Here is a 19,646-nt window from a genome sequence, read left to right as displayed (position 1 = left end):
CTACAGCATAATATAAAACAAAATGTCTAAAGTCAAAATATTCCACTCAGTAAAGGTCACATACTCCCTGCCTTGTGGAACAGCAGAGCAGCTTTTTATGCAGGCAGGTGAGAGCTTTGCCTGTATTATGTGAGGAGATTTTGATAAACATCCCAACCTATTTTGACAGTGAGTAGCCAATAAGGCAAAGTAGCTCACTGTGGCCCATAGCAGCAGCTTGATATTAAAAACTGACCAGTAAGAAATTTGATAGGCTGGCCCAAAATGCTGAGAGTTATTAATCTTGAGCAGCTTCTGGAAATGGGATGCCCTGGGCAGGCACCACTGCCAGGGAGAGTCCTCAAATCCCCAGGAGGCAAGTGCAGACCACTCTGCCTGCTATACCCAGCTCCTTTCTCCCCACTCTCTGTACTTGTCTCTTCCATTAAGCCTTTATCCACTCATTTCAAACAAAACAAATATATTCACTGTTGTGTAAAGGCTCATCTACATTTCCTGCGAGCTATTTTCGTCAGCAGCACTCTGTTAAACTTATTTCAAAGTAAACTAGAGAGAGAAAGAGCAGAGACTGTGTAGCACTATATCATGTGTCTTTTCAAACCAGTTAAATCTCAGCAAGAAGTTAAAAAAAAAAATCTATTTAAAACTAGATTAAGCTCAAGCTGCTAAAGCATAATAAATTGCTCTATTTTAACTGACTGAACTGTGCACACTTAGAATACAAGGGCATATTTCATTTGGGTTTATGCAATTGTTCAGTCTACTTTTCTCCCATTTCACCCATCACCAGATGAGAGAACTTGTCAGGCAAAATTGTAGTTAATGATGTTTAATGGTGGCTAAGCCAGATAGACTTGTTTATTTCTTTTCTTCTTTTTTGTTGCTTTACTCTCACTGAAATAAGGAAAATATTACATGAAAAACTTCTATATTATTTGCAGGAAAAGCTTCCATTACCAATGCCAGGTAACATAAAGCTTTATCTGATTTATACAGCAATCTATATAAATCTACTTTTATGTTTTATTTGATTCCAGCCATTAGGCTGTGCTAGGAAGTAATTCTAAAATATATATCATAGTAGCAATTCACCGTACTATACTAAATTAATCTACATAAATCTATATCTGTATGCAGGGAACCAGCATGGTAACATCACCAGTATGGAGGAGGAATGGATACCAGTAATTCTACTCGTGGGCTTTCTAAGAAGTTCAAACTTTCTCTAACTAGTGGGCAGAATACAAATGTCCCCCATTGACCAAATTCCTCCATCCAAATTAGCTGTACTATCATTAGCATAGCTCTTACATTCTAAATTTCAGAATATGAAACTGCATATTAGGAGAGGTATTTCCTCTTTATGACTGATCAGTCATAAAGTCAGAGAGCTGGTGAACGAATGGGCTGTTTGGAACATCATATCCTTTTAAAAATCTGTATTCCTCACTCATTTAAGTTCCTTACATAGCTGAAGCCACTGTGCTCTGCACAGCTGAATGAGGCCACCTGGCAAAGAAGGAGCATATCAGCATTCTGACTGCTTTTCTTTTGTTTGAATATTACCTCAGTGGCCACACACTAAACGATGTGAACTTGATGGGCTTCACTATGACCGCAGCTAAACTGAACAATATGAAGCTGGCACTTCTGTAATCTCAGGCTTGCTATTTTTCAATTTATTTTTCACCTGATTTTTATTAAGATGTGGTTCAAATTCTAAAATAAAAATAAAAAGGGTCCTTCTGCATTCCAAATCAATCAGCAAATGCTGCCATGCCAGAAGGCAGGCTTCATCTGCCTCTTCACACCACATTTGGTAGATCCCTGACTTATGAGAGGTTGATTTCTAAATGTTTATGCAGAAAGAAATGCTTTACACATCCGCTCCTTCTCAAATAGCCTACGGGGATTACTGGCAGTACATTTTTTTTTTTTTTCCTTTTGCCTGCCTTCCAGGTTTTCTCCCTGTGGATACATAAAGACAGAGTGACAGCAGGAGTAGGCTCAACTCACAGCAAGCAGCTTATTACTGATATTGACTACATGAGATAAGCTGGACATCTGTCTTTACTTTTAGCAAGTTCTACAAGGATAAACATGAACGTGAATGTGTGCTGCCCCATGGACAGTGTACTGGCACTCTTTTATACTCCCAACCCATCGCTGGGCTTCTGTCACTTTTGTCTGGGCTGCATTTCAGCCTCGGGTCACAAGGATTCAAAACACAGTCAATTAATCAAATGGCTTCTATGAACACTGCAGTTCAATAATGGTTTCCTATTCAACATAAGCAAGGAAATGAAAGCAGGAGGTTAATGTGAAGATAGCTAGGTTACATGTGGAGCTTTGAGCAGCAATCCTTGATCAGCCATCATCAGACAGTGCACTTTATTGGAGCAGTTATTTTATGTGAGACAAAAGAACAAACCCAGGATGTTTATGGCCTGATCCTGCTCTCAATAAAGTCAAGTCAAGCTCTTCTGTTGACTTATGCCTACTAGTTCAGGATCTTTGATCTTGGCAATAAAATTAATACAGCAACAGAAAACAACAGAGAGAGACAGAAAAACTCCCTTGGAATGCTCTGTGTTTACACTAAGGAAGATAGAGGATTCAAGTCTGAGGTAAAAGAACTACTCCCAAGAGGAAAGGAGCTGGATGTGGGACATGGTAGCCAATATGCTGAAGTGATGAGGAAAGGGGTACATCAGTACAACAGGTTTACATCTGTTGTATCAGTTGTATGAGTTGCATGAGGTTTGCAAAGCTGCTGATCCCAGCAGGTGGGAGGGGAAGACCCAAATTCCTCAGTCTTTGCTGCCCAAACATGACCTTTCAAATGGGGTGGGAAGTAGTGTGCCTAGTCTGCCAGCCACTCCTTTAGGAGGACTTTGTCTCAGCTTTAGAAAAGTCATGGGATTCTGCTTCATACCCTTCAACTCTTCTAAATATGGGTTGAAAAAACCCTTCAAAGCAGTGTGAGAATTCTTTTTGATGCGATAAAAACAGTAAATATGTGTTTCTAACCACTGAAGACAGCAAGCTTTGGAGGGCTTGAATGGAAAAAGCTAGTTTAGATTGAGCCAATTTTGGGTATTGCCACACATGTCAAATAGCACTTCACTTGACAAATGGTCCCAAAGAAATCTATGGAGCTATTCAGGGGATACGGTGATGTTTGGTATGAGTAAGGAGATTAGAATCTGGCCCTTGCTTTATTTTCAGAGAGATTTCAAACATGTGTTTGTTCTAATTTTCCCTTCCTTCTAGGATTGCTGGTATTCACTTGGCTCGGCTTTAGAGGCAGAGGGATGTGAAAAACAACACAGTAAAGAAAATTATAAACTCTCTAATATATAACCAAAATAGCTTTTTTCCCCTGTAAAATATGTGGCATAAATGAATTCCACAATGATGCTATGTGTTATAGAAATTTTATTGGCACTCATTTGGGATTACCCGCATAACTCACTTGTGAGTTCACTACTCGTGGGTAATGCACTCATCCCAAATGCATGCTAAACACCAGCTTATGTAAAAAGTCCTATTAGAGTTTGACAGAGATTGAACTAACAGTATTTTTTTTTTTTACAGAAGCCTCTTACAACACAGAGATCCACAGAAATTACAAAAATCTTAGTCTATAACAGGCAATGTTTTCATTAGGTTTATTTCTATTATCCCACATTAAATTCTGTGAATTCTTAACTAGTGACATGCATATACTCTCTGCAATTTTACAGTTTTCCTCTCCCAATGCACAACTTTGTGTAGTATCACAGATACTTGACTGCACTGAAAGAGAATGCAGGTCCTGGTGCGAGGTCAGTACAAATACAGTGTGTAGGAATCCTTGCTTTAGAACTCTACTTTCTAAACTGAAAAGGCAGAGAACGAATGGGAAAAAAACATTGTTTGTATTTACAGACTTAGAACAGAGACATAATTTCCTAAAGGTCATACAGGAAGTCCCTGTTAAGGCTGGAATGAAAATGAAATTGCTCCTAAGCACCAATCTAATGCCTTAACAACAAATTCATTTTCCCCCAACATCTGTGTATTTTTTCATCTACTGTATTCCATGCTCATCTCTGTACCATTTGAACATCTCTCTCTAGCACTGTGACATCATTAGTAGCTGTTTTGACTTAAAGCATCACCCCCCATCCCCCCCTAACCTGGGGCAAGTAAATAAAGAAAGCTGCAAGAGAAACAGGAACAGAGCTGATGCTGGCTGGGCACAGTTAAGCTGATTTTCCTGTTTTCTTTCCTGCTTTCCCACTTTCTTCTTTGAACATCTTCTGACTCATGATGACTCTAGTGAGGACTATACAGGCAACATTCAAAACTCTTGTGCTGCCAAATTCAACCTGAAATACCACCATCACCCAGAGGAGTTCCTCTGCATGCCTCTTTGCTTCCAACCACACATCCTTCTTGGACAAAATTAGAGAGAATTTCTGTAATTAACTTAAGATTTTTTTTTTTTTTTCCTCCCCCTGAAACAAATGGAAAAGGAGCAGAAAGACACAGAAAGTACCTAATTGTTTTCTCTAAGTAAATATTTCCTCTCCATATTCAGATGAATGTTCTGTGACAATTTATGACCAGAAATAAAATTTTAGGCAATATTTTATGGACAATATTTTTCTATTAACTCACATATGAGAGAACTCTAAAACTTAATATTAAATAAGGTTAACCCTTAAAAGAAGCACCAAACATAGCATTATAGCAAAAGACTGAAATTAAAGAAAATGCCTTGGTAATTGCTAGGCATATTGAGTATTAATGTTATATAGTTTGATTTTCAAGGAAGGTGGAAAACAGTAAATACGGAAAAACACCTCTCTTTTAATTTTTAGAATGAATTCCTACTAAAGATACACATATCACTTGATTTTCCATCACTTCAGAGCAAGTAACTTTCTCTAAACCCTGAAGAACCTACCTGCTATCAACAATCTCAGCACTGCATAATAAAAAAACACTTAAGCACAAACTGTACTTAATTTATATGATGAGTAGCTGTAAGTTATCAACCCCAGATTCTTGTGCAGAAATTAAATATTCAATTTTTCTTTACTAATTCAAGCAGGATTTTTATCTCTTGATTGTGGCAAGTAGGGGAAAATGAGTCAAATCAATCTTCTAGTATCTTCTATCATGGACAGTGCTGGGAGGAGGAGGAGACAGAGAAGTCAGAGAGGTGGAAAGTTTACAGACTTTCAGAGTATTCTCAGTTGTCAATGCAAGAATAAACATGTAATCTGTTTTCATTGAACCCACTGGCAGAGCTATCAAATTGCTGAAAAAAATTATTTTACTATTTTTAGCCTAGGAAAGCCCATTGCTGAAATGGATTAGAGCAAGAAAGGCACAGGAAAGTGGCTGAATCAACAGAACAGATCTGATGTGCTGGATCAACACTAACGGAAAGCTGTAAGAAGGACAAACACATACATTCTGCTTAGAATATATTGGAAAAGAAATGTCAAAGGACTGGTCAGCCTGGGAAAGTGGATAGAAAGAAAGAAGGTAATAAAGCAATGATCTCAGGTCATGCTCTGGAATTACCCAAAATCTGCAGTGTTTTGTAGGGATTTTAAAGAGCACATTTAGAAAATTTCTTAGGAATTAGGAGAGCAGGGCAAATACAGTTAAACTTTGTCAATAATCACTCTGTAATGTGTGCAAGGATCTTCCACCCTAGTGCCCAAGGCCTACTCCTGAACTTAGGACTGAACTTCTCAAATTTAAAAAGAAGACAGTCATTTGAGAAAATCTTATTAAGGAAAAAGGCCTAAAAATAAAGCTGCTTTTTTAACACTCGAGACTGAAGCCCCTCCTCTTTCGTCCCTGAGACCCTCTATGAAACAAACTTTGCCAAGAGTATTTAATGAGAAGTTTTCAAGTCATTAGCCTGGCCATAACAGGGCCTGGCTTGCCTGCAGGGACTGGGAAGGCTGGAGCTGGCCACACACGAAGTGCCCACGTTACCCAAACAGCGGGGCCATGGCAGCAAGGGAAGGAACAGCAATCGCTCGTTCCCGTACCAGCTCAATTCACACCCCTGAGGCTGCAGGGCTGTGTCCCCAGCACGTCCTGGCGTGCCAAAAGGGTGTCCTCACCTGGTGCTGAGCACACGGCGCCCGAGCACAGCTACCCCAGCACCCTGTCCTGCCCCCAGGGCCACTGTAGGCCATGGGGACAGACACACCAACTCTGCCCTGGGAAGCTCTGATGCACAGGGACACCACAGCTCCTCCCACGTTCTCATCCTCATGGGCACTTTTGGATATCACCCCAGCCACACAGCCTCAGCCACAGCTTCAGGGATCACTTGGCATATGGCTTTCAGGAGGAGAAGGAACACAAGAATTCACTGCAAGCTTATGTTTTACTGGAGTATTTACATAAAGCATAAGGTCAAAGTTAAAAAGCCCTCCACCCCTATAATTCAAAACATTGTGGCAGTGCACTACACTATTAATGCTGCATTTAAACAGATACCCACTGCCTGAGATTGAAGGCACTTGAATGGTGACAATATCTAAGAGAAAGAGCGGGAGTTGTGTGTTACATAACATCAAAGAGCAAAATAGGCAATTTTTTTAATGAGAACTACCTAAATCATGGATGTTTTTAAGAGGGCTATATAGGCCTAGAACTCAATCTTGCTTTTTTTTTTGCAGATGACATTCCAACAGTCATTGTTAAATAGCTCCAGGGTGCTAATCTACAATGCTATGTTACCAGAAAACAGAAAATGCCCAGAAACACTTGATAAATATGGCTCTTGAAAAGGACCTTCATAACCTGCAGATGAACGAGTTGATAAATTCACTGAGACTACATTTAAAACTAAGTGTACTGGGATCCTGCTCCACTGTCAATTCATCCAGTTTATCCAGCAACATAGTAAGACTGCTAAAGTTTATACTTGTAGCAGATTCAGCTTTTGGGTGTTGCATATGAAAATACCAACTTGATTTCAAAAATTTCAAGTTTAATTCCACTTTCAGTCATAATACATCGCAAAGAAACAATCTGTTATCCCTTATACCAAACAGAGTTCTGCTGTTGCTTTATAAACAGCCTTCAGGAACTCAGTCCTAAAGGCGCTTGCCACTGAAGTCCCAGCCTGGTCAGGCAGGAGACCACATGCACATGAGGTTACAACCAGGAGCTGGCAGCACAGCACAATTGTGTCTCCCTTCAATCCTCCCTTTTTCTCAGCAAGAAGTTTTGCTTTAGCACAATTTGAAGATTTTCTTGACAAAACCCCGCCGAGTCTCCTGCAGGTGCATGCCTGTGAATGCCAAGACACATTGGTACCATCTGGACTGAAGTGAACGCACTTGGGAGCTGCTGCAGTACCCTGAGGGCTGTCATGGGCAGGCACAGCAAATCCCAGCACACAATGAAAGAAAATGTGCATGCATTTCTGCATGGGACAAATGTCTGACAATCCTACTGCACTCTGCTCAGAAACTTTGTGGGACTTGGTGCTCATGAGCACTGAATAATCTGCAGTTGAAAACCATGAATGCTTAATTCTGGACCCCTGCTTCATCCTGCTTACTCCTGCTGTTCAAAACCCAATGAAATCAACTGCAGTTTGAGTATCCAGATACTAAGTCTAAACATGGAGTATTTTCCTGAGTAAAAGCTCTGAAGCTGTAAATTATTAATATTAATAATGGAAAAAAATCTGTTATGTATAAACAATGTAAGCAAACAGTAACAACCATTTAAGTTTGTTAATCTGAGAATTTCTTTTCTCTAATCCTCTTTCATAAACAAAATATTTTTTTCATCAGGCAGTATTCATTATATTCATCCTTGGTATAGTTACAAGGCAAAAAATGTGGATTATTGATGAAATAGATCATAATGACTCTTTCCAAGCCATTATCATTTATCATTTAAATGTGTATTCAATGAGCTTTAATCTGCAAATTTTTCACGCTTGGGAGACATTATGATTTAACAGATTCATTGTGTTTGCTTTATTCTTTTTTTAATACAACACATGGCACATGTTCTGCAGACTACACATGAAGTAATTTTACCTGTAAGAATGGACTTTAAAAAACTTACTAGAGAACAGCAGCTGATCATTAAGGCCTCCAGTCTCAAGAAACACAACAGTGCTGGAACACTGTATCATTATATTAATAAATGAGTCCTGTAAAATCTTCATAACCTGGTATATTAGCCTTTCTTCTGAGAAGTCTCAGACTCCCATTACTTCTAAGGACAGCACCTCAAGCAATCACACGTGAGATTTCAACCATATAAAGTTTCTCTAATCCCCTAAACAGGTATGTTTTCTAGTAACTTAGATTAAGCAAATAAAATCAGTGAATACTCTCATTGGTATTAATCAGTTTGAGTTGTGTGCCATATTTTACCATGGATCCATGCAATATCAGTCCTTGTGTGTGTTTTTCTTTACTGAAAAGAGTCAATTAATAATAAGAATAGTGGTTAACACTTTGGCTAAAGCAAAACAACACGTAAAGTTCTGTCCTTTGGAGAAGGAAGGTGGTACTGGATTTTTAGGTCAGTGTTTGCATAGCTGCACAAGTTACAAAACTGCAAAAAATTTTGGCAATTGGCAATACATGAGCTCTTACCAGGTTTTGGCTACAGCATATTAATTCCATATCCAGATTGCATATAATTCACTTAACACCCATTCTTACTCAAGTTTTGAAATTTCCTGAACAAAATTCTTCTGAAAGTGACCTGCACTCTCTCTGAGCAAACTCCCCTTGTCACGAGGAGAACTGCTATTTGCTGTGAAAGACATGATGGGTATACGCAGACAAGCTCATCAACTCACAATTCAGACCATCCCACGGTTCTGTTCTCCTGTTCCTTCCTGACATCACCCCTGACTGCTGAATGGTGGGAAGGCTCTCCAGCCAGGCATGAGGCAGGATGCCAACAAGGGCTCAGAACTATTCCTGTGGCACAGCTTCCCTCATGCCTTTTCTATTTACAGCAGGCTGCTCTGAGCTGGTTCAGGGTTCTGACATGGAGACAGCTGATACACACATGACTGACAGACGTGCCAAGATTAGTTAGAAACTGTGGCCTCCAAAACATCTGCAAGACTCTGTGCTCCTCCTGGGGAAGCAGCCAAAGCCCTGCTGCCCTGGAGCAGCTGGGAGCTCGCCAAGGCAGCAGCGGGCTCCGGAGCGAGGAGGCTCTACCTGCCCCAAGAGGGGAGCTCTGGCCACCCTCAGGCCATGCCTGCAGGCAGCTGAAAGGAATGACAATGCTGAAGGCTTTTCTCATTATCCCTCACAATACTGTAATACCCCAAAAAGCCAGTGGATAGCTGTGGCAGGACTGCTGCACACATGTGAGGTGCATGGGGGCACTTTCATTCATTCTAGCCTCAAGAATGGTTTGCCCCATGCTCGCATATTAGTGAATTATTAATAGATTTTATGAGGACAGCTGACCTTTCCCTTAAACACAAGTATTTTCAAGTATTAAAATATATGCATTTAAAAATAAAAAAGGAATCATCTCTTGGGCTTAAAACAAAATAATCTCACATAAAATGAAGTACTTTTTAACAGCACACATCTACTTTATGGCACTGGTCTCTTAACTTCATGCTTATGAGTTAAGGAAACAGCCCCTTGGTGGATTACTTTTCATAGTTTGCTCAGTAATGTGTTTACAAAGCCATTGTTGCAACCAGATGCTTATATATTTTGATATACAGTCTGCACTACAACAGTACATCTTCAGAGGTTTCATGCTTATTTCAAAAACCTATTTAAATGGTTCTTTACCTGCCCTCCCAGCAAAACACAAGTTTATTGCCTTATACTCCAGGGCTCCATAGTCCAGTCTGACAAGTAATTAAGGCAGAATTAGTGGTATTTTGCAGGAAATGGTAACAGTGGCAAGTGTAGAGCTGAATGGGCCGAATTCATCTCTGACAGCAACTCCTCTGAAATAACTAACTTACTCTAGGAATTAATTTGACACTTCAAATTTCAAATAATGGCCTCTATTTTTAACTGTCTAAAGCACATAACTCAGAGCCTGAGGAATATTAAGTGGCTTTCATTTTCCTTTGTTAAAAAACTGCTCATCTCCTCACTCGCTTTCTACTGTGTATCAAGTGTCTACTCCAGAAATGGGGGTTTTGTTAAGACAATATTGCATTATTTGTTAAGATTATATAATCCATTATTTCAATGCAACCTGCACCTGCTTAATGCTTATCTGCCTTGATAATGGACACTATTAGTGATAAACATTTCTCTAAACCATGAAATGGACAATACAAACCCCATTAAGCAAAATGCTGTGTTTGTAAACATCCACAACATTTCCTCTTATCCTATAATCCTATGCTAACACCAATACATAGCTAATCCAGTACTTGGGCACTGGAAACCAAAGGCAGTATTTTTCTGTCCATGCCTTCTATCTAAACTTAGACTCCAAACATGGTCTTGGGATTTGGACATAAGCTTTGGCAAAACTATCTCTTCCAAAATTTTACCCATAATGGTTAAATTTTCACCTAGCTCTCTATGGTACCTACAATCTAATCTGATTCTGCAGCAGTTATCTAACTCTACAGAACAGTTAATCCAATTCAACATCATTTGTCCATTAAGAAACATCACTTTCTCTGGTATGGAAAATCTACATTTTTATGGGTTTTGGTGTGGGTTTTTTTGTCAAGAAGCCAGCAATCCCTACCAGGACTCTAGAAAGACAGGCCTAGCTGCTGCTAGGACGCAGCATTCCCCTGTGTTATGGGAATTGTTCTGGTCCTTTGTGACCTTGGGAAGGTGAGCAGGGCCCTCAAAGCATCCTGGGAAGAGTGAGGAAAGCCACAGGTTTACATGAGATTGTGTTGCAAACTGACCTTCAAGATTATTTGATTTTGGGATGAGGGGGTTTCCCAGATAAAGGGAAAAAGAGCAGGAAATCCTTTAGGTGACCTGAGAACCTTCTCCCTTCAGGCTACAGCTGCATTCTGCTCTCCATGGGGAAAAAAAAACCCCTCCTTTAGCAGTGAAGGACTTGCACTATTATCTCCCTCTGACTGTTGCATTGATTAGATTGGAAAATGAGTAACTTTTATCACACTTGATCTGAAATAGCACTATCTAGCTTATGTTGATCCCTTTCCACCTACAGAACAGATAATTGCATGGATCCTTGGAGTCAGATGAGACACTGTGATGTCTCTTTTGATCCCTGGTGTCAGGTTAAAGGAGAAGAAAATAGAAAGTTAACCTGTGATTTAACACTGGCCACTGTCTGGCTCCTGCTGCCAGTCTGGTCTGGGGGGTTCAGACCTTTGCAAGTGCACGTCTGGCTCCCTTCTCATCATGCAGATTCACTTGCAGCCACCTCAAATGTCACAGTCTGCTGGATTCAGCAGCATGACCTCTGAATTGCAATAGATTTTTGCCTAAAACAAAACAAGTCACAATTTTTTTTGCATTTTGCTTGTTTGTTTGTTTTTTGCCTTTCATTTCTCTTTTATTTTTTATTTTTTATTTTTTTTATTTTTTTTTGGTAAAGGGAAAGGCAGATTATTTCAATTAAGAGCCTGTCACTGACATTTGTAAACAACCTTTCTTCAGTTCAGTGCAGCAGTTGCAGTTTTAAGTTTCTCCCTGCTTCTGTCAGGATCTAATTTTCAAGGCCCGTTGCCATGGCAGCAAGTTGGAATTTTAATCCAGTACTAAAGGTCAAGACAGGTCACCAGCTTCAGTTCCTCTTCAATCTCCCCATAAGGAGCCACAAAAAGAAGCTGAGATAAAGGTCTGACCAAACAAAAAATTCCAGTCTAGCACACAGCCAGACTTGAAGTTCTGTGATTTGTATAGGTTTTCAAATTTGTCTGGAACTATTGAAATTCATGCTACATCAAATATGGGCAGCACTGATTCACATTCCTCACTCTGCAAAAAAGCACATCTACATACTTAAAACACACTTGTGTACATTTAAGTAAGCAGGGACACCCAAAAAGCAAATACTTATTAGAGTCTAACAGGTAAATAGCTGTGAAAGCAATCCTCTCATTACTGCAGACATTTACTACTTCTGCAGACTCAGATGAGCCTGACAGCTGCACATACATCTTTCTTGACAATATGAGGTAGATGAGCCAACATTCTTCTTTCCAAACCTCTAAAGATCTTTTCGTGAGGCATTTTGACTAAACAAGACTTTCCAGTAAGGGACAATTTTGTTAAAGCTAAATCACTTCCTCCTGCGTTTCCACAACATGGATATTAATTAAACAATTGGTTTGTACCTACTGAAGTAAGGCTATAGACATCTCCCTACTCCTCCTGGGCTACATCATTTTCCTGGAAAGCTGCATTTGCAGCATTAGGAAAGCCCCAAAACACATTTTTCTGAGATGCACGGACACAAGTGAAGCAGCTCTTCCTCTGGGAATGTAAAGCAGTAATTAGCCCAGCAGCAGGGAATATTTTCCTTTTTTGTCATTTGGGAGGATGTATTTGTAAGGTACAACTATTCTGAATCTGTGGCTCCAAGGGCTATCCAAGACAGAGGATAATGCAGTGAGCGTGGCCTAGCCCCGTGGGGTGTTGTGAGAACTTCACTTCATAAAAAATAAGCCTTCTGGCCAGAAAATTGATAGGCTTTGGAGCCCTGCTGAGCCCTCTGCCCAAAGGATAATAATAGCAATAGAAGTTCCTCTGGATAGAGACTGCGAAGCTGAGAAAAATGTGGTGGATTATTGGAACTGTCAGAGGGATTCAGAGGAAAGATGCAAAGGATTAATTTGGAATATTAGGAAAAATGGCTGTTAGTCTTACCTAGGGTACGTAGGACACAAATTGGGAGTTTCAAGCCCACGCTGGTATTATGAATACCAAGCTTCCTGGCAAAATCCATTCTTCTCTCAAACTTTTCACCCATTTCTGATTTTGACTATTTTGCAGCGTGGTGCAGATGAATCTGGGTGACAATTTTCTCTGTCTCGGACTACTAAAGTCTACCAAGCCAGTAAGCCATGACAGGAAGAATGAAAGGGAACGGAGCAAAGGGCATCAGGAAGAAAAAAAACAGAGAGAAAAATGGCTTGGCTCTGGACCAAAAATTTACTGACAGATCAGAGTTAAGACAAAGGAAGCGTGGTGACGTCCAAATTATGGCAGCCAGAATGCCAAGCAAGAAGTTCATTTGTATGTCTTTTATCAGCAGCTGTGGGGGTCACAAAACCAATGGGTGGGAGAGGGACTGAGTGTGGTGGCTTCCTCTTCTCTATCCTGATTTACATTTTTGGATTTACTGAGTACATTCGTTTTTCAAAATGAATGTTTGAAGTTGCGCTGAAGTTCGGAAGTGACTCCATCCCACAGAAATGTAAATTGGGAGGTCAATTTGAGACTGGCCTTAAGCCATAAAGGCACAACATATCCTGCTGCCTGTAAAAAAACTCTTTAAATACAGGGAAATCTGTGGCAGATTTGCAGTCTAACCACTTTCCAAAATGGGAATTGATATGCAGCAGACAGGGAAATACATCAGGAATCCAAACATGTTACTGTGTCGTTTACCTCTCTCTATTAATGCTGACATTTCAGTGGTCGCAGTTCAGTGACTGCATGCACTCGGCAGTGACACAGGAGTGCATCCTGCTTAAGAACAAGTATTTCAACTGCTACTCATTAGTTAGGGCAAATAAATGTTGAATTTTTAATGGGGGGGTTATACAGTATCAGAGGAAATTCAAATGGTTCAGTGCTCGCTTGAGTCGCAATCAGCAATGCTGGCAAGAATACAGTTGGTTAGCTTGTTTCAGGCAGTCTTAAAGGCAGTAAGTCTCTGATAGGCAAGAAAAATTATTAAAAATTGATCAGCAAAATATCACAGAATTAATTTAGTTTTGTTCCCACAATTTTTAAAACTGATTTATAAACATGTCAGGAGAAAGAGATCATGGAAAAGAATGTACTGAGAAATAACTTTATTTTGACAGGGAGGTTAAACTGTATGCGAGCCAGCTGAATAATGAAAACAAATTAAAAGTCTAATTTAGAAATTATTTTGAATAACGGGTTTATCTTCAAAGATACAAGGCTTTTAATTATGACACTGGATTTTCACATATTTCACATCAGCTGAAATATTTCGCAAGTTTGCATCCATAGAAAACGTATATTTTTTTCCAAATTACTTCATACTTTGCTCAAAAGGCAAAGCCTGCAGGAGTGATGAACAAAACAACAGTCTTGACTATCATTGTTTCAAACCCAAGAACTTACAAGGCGAAACAATTCAAAGAAAACTTCTAGCTTACAAAACAAAACAGTAAATATAAAAGATGAATGACATTTCTCAAAAGAGACCCTTCTATTTTCATCTGCTGTTTGTCCCTTTAATATAGTGCACTGGAGCTCTCTAAAGATTAATGGAGTTCCAATTACATGCCACTGTTGTTTCACTTATCATAATTTGTACATGGCAGTGCGAGGAACTTGTAGTCATGACTTTCCCAGTTTACCCAGAGGGAATATCTTTGGAACTTCCTACTTCTAACAAACAGCTGGCTGACACCACTGCAGGCTCAACTAGTGGGCTCACACTTTCTTATGGTCAGCTAAAAACTGTAATTAGTAATACGAACATTTCAGCTTCTCCTGTGTATTACACCTGGGCTGCACTGTGACTGCAATACTGATAGAGAGCTGGTACATAAATAGAAACTTGCTTCCTATGCCAGTTGGAGATGAATTTTACATTTTTGGTTCCTGGTACATTTTGGGAAATTATGCATGAAGCTGAATGAATCCCTTTTTTTGCTGCTGTTGTTAACTGATTTCTTTCCAGGTTAAGAATTCATCAGTATTTCTTGATTTGAATGTTCTGAATAGTTCTGTATAACAACATTACTTGTTGTCATAATATTCAATACTTGGTGTAAAATCCTCTTGATTTTTTGATAAGGACCTCATGCTGATTCATTTCAAATGGAGAATTACCTTTAATTCATAGCTTGCACATGCTGCCAAATTTTGTTTTCTATGTTCCCAGGTGGCTGTCCCTGACACAGAGGAGATTTTCCAAAAAGCCATTAGATACTTTTGAAAAGCATTTAGATGTCGAGAAGCACATTTCCATTTTCAAACACGCTTCCATCAAGTATTATGATAATATTTGGGATTAGGAAAGTACTGATAATTTTTGAATTTTTTTGGAACTGTGAAGTGAAATCCTGGCCCAACTGAAAGCAGTGCCGAACACACTTAGGAAAATCCTTGCTGCAATATCACAAAAAGATTTTTAACTGCTTGCTTTGGCTTTAAGCTTACTGTATTTAGCTGCTTTCTAGTCCCCATACAGGTTGCATATCATTAAGTATGATGGATAGCAAGGACTCCATAAAGATAAAACAAGTTGGTTTTGTCTGATCCATAAAAATTTGCTGCTCTAAGTTTTTAATGGTTTCCGGTAGTTCACTGAGCCCATGAGAAGAGCCTTTTAATACTGTATTAATACAGTAAGTATAGGAAGTAATTTTATGACAGGGGAAGAATACCATTATGATTACATTCTTCTTTTTAGCTAGGCTTTTATGGAAACTACTCAAGTCTACTCTGCAGTATGATTTTGAAACACAGGAAGTGCTTGATTAAAAAGGTTCTGGGTAGTTTCCAACTGGACAAAGGCCAAATGCTAACAACCAAAACAGAACAAAAGGACTGGATGTTTGAGGATGACATATTTACAATGGCAATTATATAACAGAAACCCAAGTCATGAGCTGAGTCCATGCCCTCAAATTCATGGCAGCTGACAGAAAATCCTTTGCAGTGCAATTGGTTGCACCTTATCTGTTCCTGCTTACTATGCTTCATAACAAACAAATCAGAGCAGACTGGCTGAAAACTGACTGCACAATGCCCAGCAGAGATTTACAGTGAATTTGAAATCACAAGAAGGGAAACCAAGTGCTGCAGTTTCACATAGCCAGATTTCAGCTGTGAAAATTCACCACAGTACACACACATGCACATCACTGCTCAAAATTTCATTTTCAAGATTTTTTTTTTTTTTTTGATTGTAACTTAGGATCTGAGGTTAGTTAATAAGTACATGTTCTCATGTACAACATAGGTGCAGAATTTAGACACAATCCTATCTATCCTACTCTATCTTCTATTTTACCTGCTGCACTGGGGACTGGGTTTATTCAGCATGTGGATGCAACAAAGTATATTGAAACACTATAAAAAGGATGAAATGTGTATTTCAGAAAGCTTTACTTGGACAAGAAGCCATGCATCTTGCATCCCCCTACAGTAGCAGCACATTGATAAACTAATCCACCTTGCAGTATGTCACCTTCATTTTTGCCATGGAAGTGTGCACCTGAAAGGTTATCTTGCAAAAATCATACATCCCTTTGGTCTGGTCTTCTATGATTCCAGTGTCCCTACACCTGAACTCTGTAGTGATTTACAGACAGCTTGGCTGCTGGAGCAGGATGCAGCATCATGAAGGTAATGTATCTCTGTTCTGCATTCACCCCTCAACTAGTCATGGTATAACTCAGCGATACGGTGAATGCAAGCACATTATTACCAATTCCTTTGGCTCTCTAGCAATCTACAGCACTGTCACTAGGACCAATGTAAATGGAAAAGATAATTTAAGTTCCATTTAAATTGTACATGAACTATAGAAGTTGGGTAACAACTAGAAACATATCCAGGTTAAAATGACTCTAACAAAGTATACAGATGAACAGAGTAAAATTCATCCAGATTTGATCACACTGGAATATGGATGACAGATCCTATTGACAAAATATGGTGGGGGATAGAGTTTTAAAGTCAGTAAGGCCACCCTGTGTGGCTGAGAGCATAGCAACAGATGTTACAGGGGATAAGCTGGACTGCTATTTCACTTATACACTCCAAAATCCCCAAAACCGACCAATGTTACGAAGACTAAATCCTGCTTTATACAATTGCAATCTGATAAACAGTGTATCATTAAATACACAATGACTGCAGGAGCTGTCTACCTATCAGGGCTTGTTTGGACTGCACTATCCAGCTCTACTTGATACCATTATGTCTTTCAGTCCCACTACTGCTTTAATTTCATTATGTGCTCAAGTACTGCAATTCCCCTTGAAGATGGTGGTAACTGCACACACACAGATCGAAAAAAACACATTGGCCTCGTAATACCAAGCCTCACAGTGGACAGCCTTCTAACCTCCCAAAGCCCTGTGGAAATTCTTAGAAGCTGCCTTAACAATTTTTCTACAGTAAAAGAGAAAAAGTGATTCTAATGGGTTAGCTGATCTTCATTTGGAAGCTAAAAATAAAAGTAGCTTTATTGCAGCTCTGATCTCTCATGTGTAAAATCTATCACCTACCGTAAGAAGGCAGTTCATTGCAGCAGAAATCTGATTGATAGTACTGGAACTTTAGATCAAGCAGCAGAACAGAGAACAACTGGTTCATAAAATGTACTCAGTGTCTTTGGGTTTTATATCAGGCTTCCTATAGAGAGCTCTGGTCCCATTAAATGCACTATATACCACTGAGCTCTGAAGCACCGTTCTTTTGAAATTTAGCTTATAACTATAAACCATGATTGACAAGTCTATTACTGCTGGTTACAAACTATTGAAATATTGTCTTTTATGGTACACTCACTACAATATTTTTCACAGTGAAATCCAAACACATTTGCTTTTAGAGAAAAATAATTTGAAGATGTAATAATTTTTTTCCTTTTTTTTTTTTTTTTTTTTTTAATGGAATGTGCCTGATGTTAGATTTGGATCACTTTGATGTTCTGAAACATGAATGCACCAATTATGTTACCAAGAACTGTGAGTACAGTGGCTAGAGTCTTCACAGAAAACCAAGTCACTACTGGAAACCAAACCAACCAAAGCGCAAAAATTAATTTGTTACTAAGTTTCATAAATAAATGATATTTAAGCAAATTAATCTAAATACCAGTAGCATTCCTATCCAATTCTTGTTTAATCTAAAAAACACCCCTATTTAATTTTAAAATTTGATCATTTGCTCAGCCACAATTTTGTAACAGATTACTCAACCAACCATATTTGGATTAGTACTTCCATGACTTGGGTTTATGAATGAAGAACTGGACCTTCAGAGTCTTCTGAGTACATCAATGGCTTCAGCATCCACACCAGCTCCAGTCCTATATCTCTCACACAGTCATAGACACATCACTGAACACTAACAGACCCTTTTGTATATACAAACTTGCGCTAAGAATCAGTTTATTTAAATTAATTTTTTAAACTTGAATAGGTATCTCCACATCGATTTTTCTTCCCCTAAAAGGATTTTTTAAATGATGTCTTTAGTAGATTAGGGGCAGCCACTAGAAGAATTCTGAAGTAATTTTAAATGAACATATTGTATTTACACAACTGTCAGTTAAGCTAGTGCAGTTCTGCATTCAGTACTTTAGAACACTTTACACTAAAAAGCCCAGCAGCTCTGAACTGAAATAAGACCCATACATTTTCATAAGTATAAAACAATAGCCTACTGTTCAAAGTTGCTATTTAGCTCCTGTTTGGAAATTAGAGAAACTGGGATAAAAGAAAAAAACAATTCCGTCTCCATTCACTGCTGCACTACTGTAGCCTTACCCCAGAGAAGCACCAAAGAAAAATGGTTTAACACAATGAAGAATTAGCTCTTTCACAATTTTCAACTGTCATATTTATAGATCATCTGTGATTTTCAGCTGTTTCAAAGGGTATGAAACTCAAGACCAGCTTTTCAACACCAGCTAGCAGAATCATTCCGTATGATGTGTTTTACTCTCTCTCACTGTATGAATGTAAAAATTCCTGCATCATCTGCTCATTGGGTTGCATTTTCTATTGTAAGAGGCTTAGTATCTGATGAGAGAAGCATAAAAGTGATTTAATTTTGGCAAGCTGTGGAACTAAAATCAGCATTATTTCTGCTTAATAAACTCATCTTTCACACACATCTCTGTTAGCTAATGCTTAAAAAGAAGAAACGGTAATAAACACTGGAAACATAAAACTGGTTTATGGCTAATTTTTAAGGACTACAGAGAACACCTGAACACCAGGACAAGATTATGAGCAGAGGTAGGTTTTAGTTACCTTTGGAGAAATAAGCTCATTCTTTATGATAGATTTAAATGAGATTTAAAGCTTGAAATAATAATACTTACGACTTTTGTGGTACTGACTTAGTTGCAACTTTCCCTGCTGGATCACTCCACTCTGCAAACAAAGAAACACATTTTGAAATGTCAAAAGATTACTGTAGAATTAAAATGCACCCAAAGCTGTCAGCCCATCTAATTATGCTTAGTTTCACAACATGCCACAATGCATAACATGTAATAAAAAATGGAACTGATCTGCTTTAGCACCACAAAAATTAATTCTTTAGCCTTTGTTTTAATGACGTTAAGCAGACGAAAAAAATAAAAACCAAGAACCCAACCCTGATTGTTAGGACTAGGATGATAAAGACCTACTTTGTACATTGTATCCTGAGGTCAGATGTTGGGAGTCCTACAAAGAAGAACACACAAAATGTCAGCATTAGTTAAAT

General features: G+C 38.8%; 1 protein-coding gene across 5 annotated transcripts in view; it reads right to left on the bottom strand.

Annotated features, from left to right (window-relative positions):
- The window catches only part of AFF2 (ALF transcription elongation factor 2), a 334,567-nt gene that overhangs the window by 111,551 nt on the left and 203,370 nt on the right, over nt 1-19,646 (bottom strand). For all 5 annotated transcript variants that reach the window (XM_056491312.1, XM_056491315.1, XM_056491314.1 and 2 more), the window contains exons 6-7: nt 19,570-19,606; nt 19,258-19,309 (exon numbers count right to left, since the gene is read on the bottom strand). In XM_056491312.1, the coding sequence (XP_056347287.1) occupies nt 19,258-19,309; nt 19,570-19,606 (89 nt within the window). The remainder of the gene's footprint in view (nt 1-19,257; nt 19,310-19,569; nt 19,607-19,646) is intronic.

This window comes from Oenanthe melanoleuca, chromosome 4A (assembly GCF_029582105.1).
Source record: "Oenanthe melanoleuca isolate GR-GAL-2019-014 chromosome 4A, OMel1.0, whole genome shotgun sequence".
Classification (NCBI taxonomy): Eukaryota; Metazoa; Chordata; class Aves; order Passeriformes; family Muscicapidae; genus Oenanthe; species Oenanthe melanoleuca.
The sequence above is the reverse complement of the archived record's forward strand: the minus strand, read 5'-3'. Positions and strand labels throughout refer to the sequence as shown.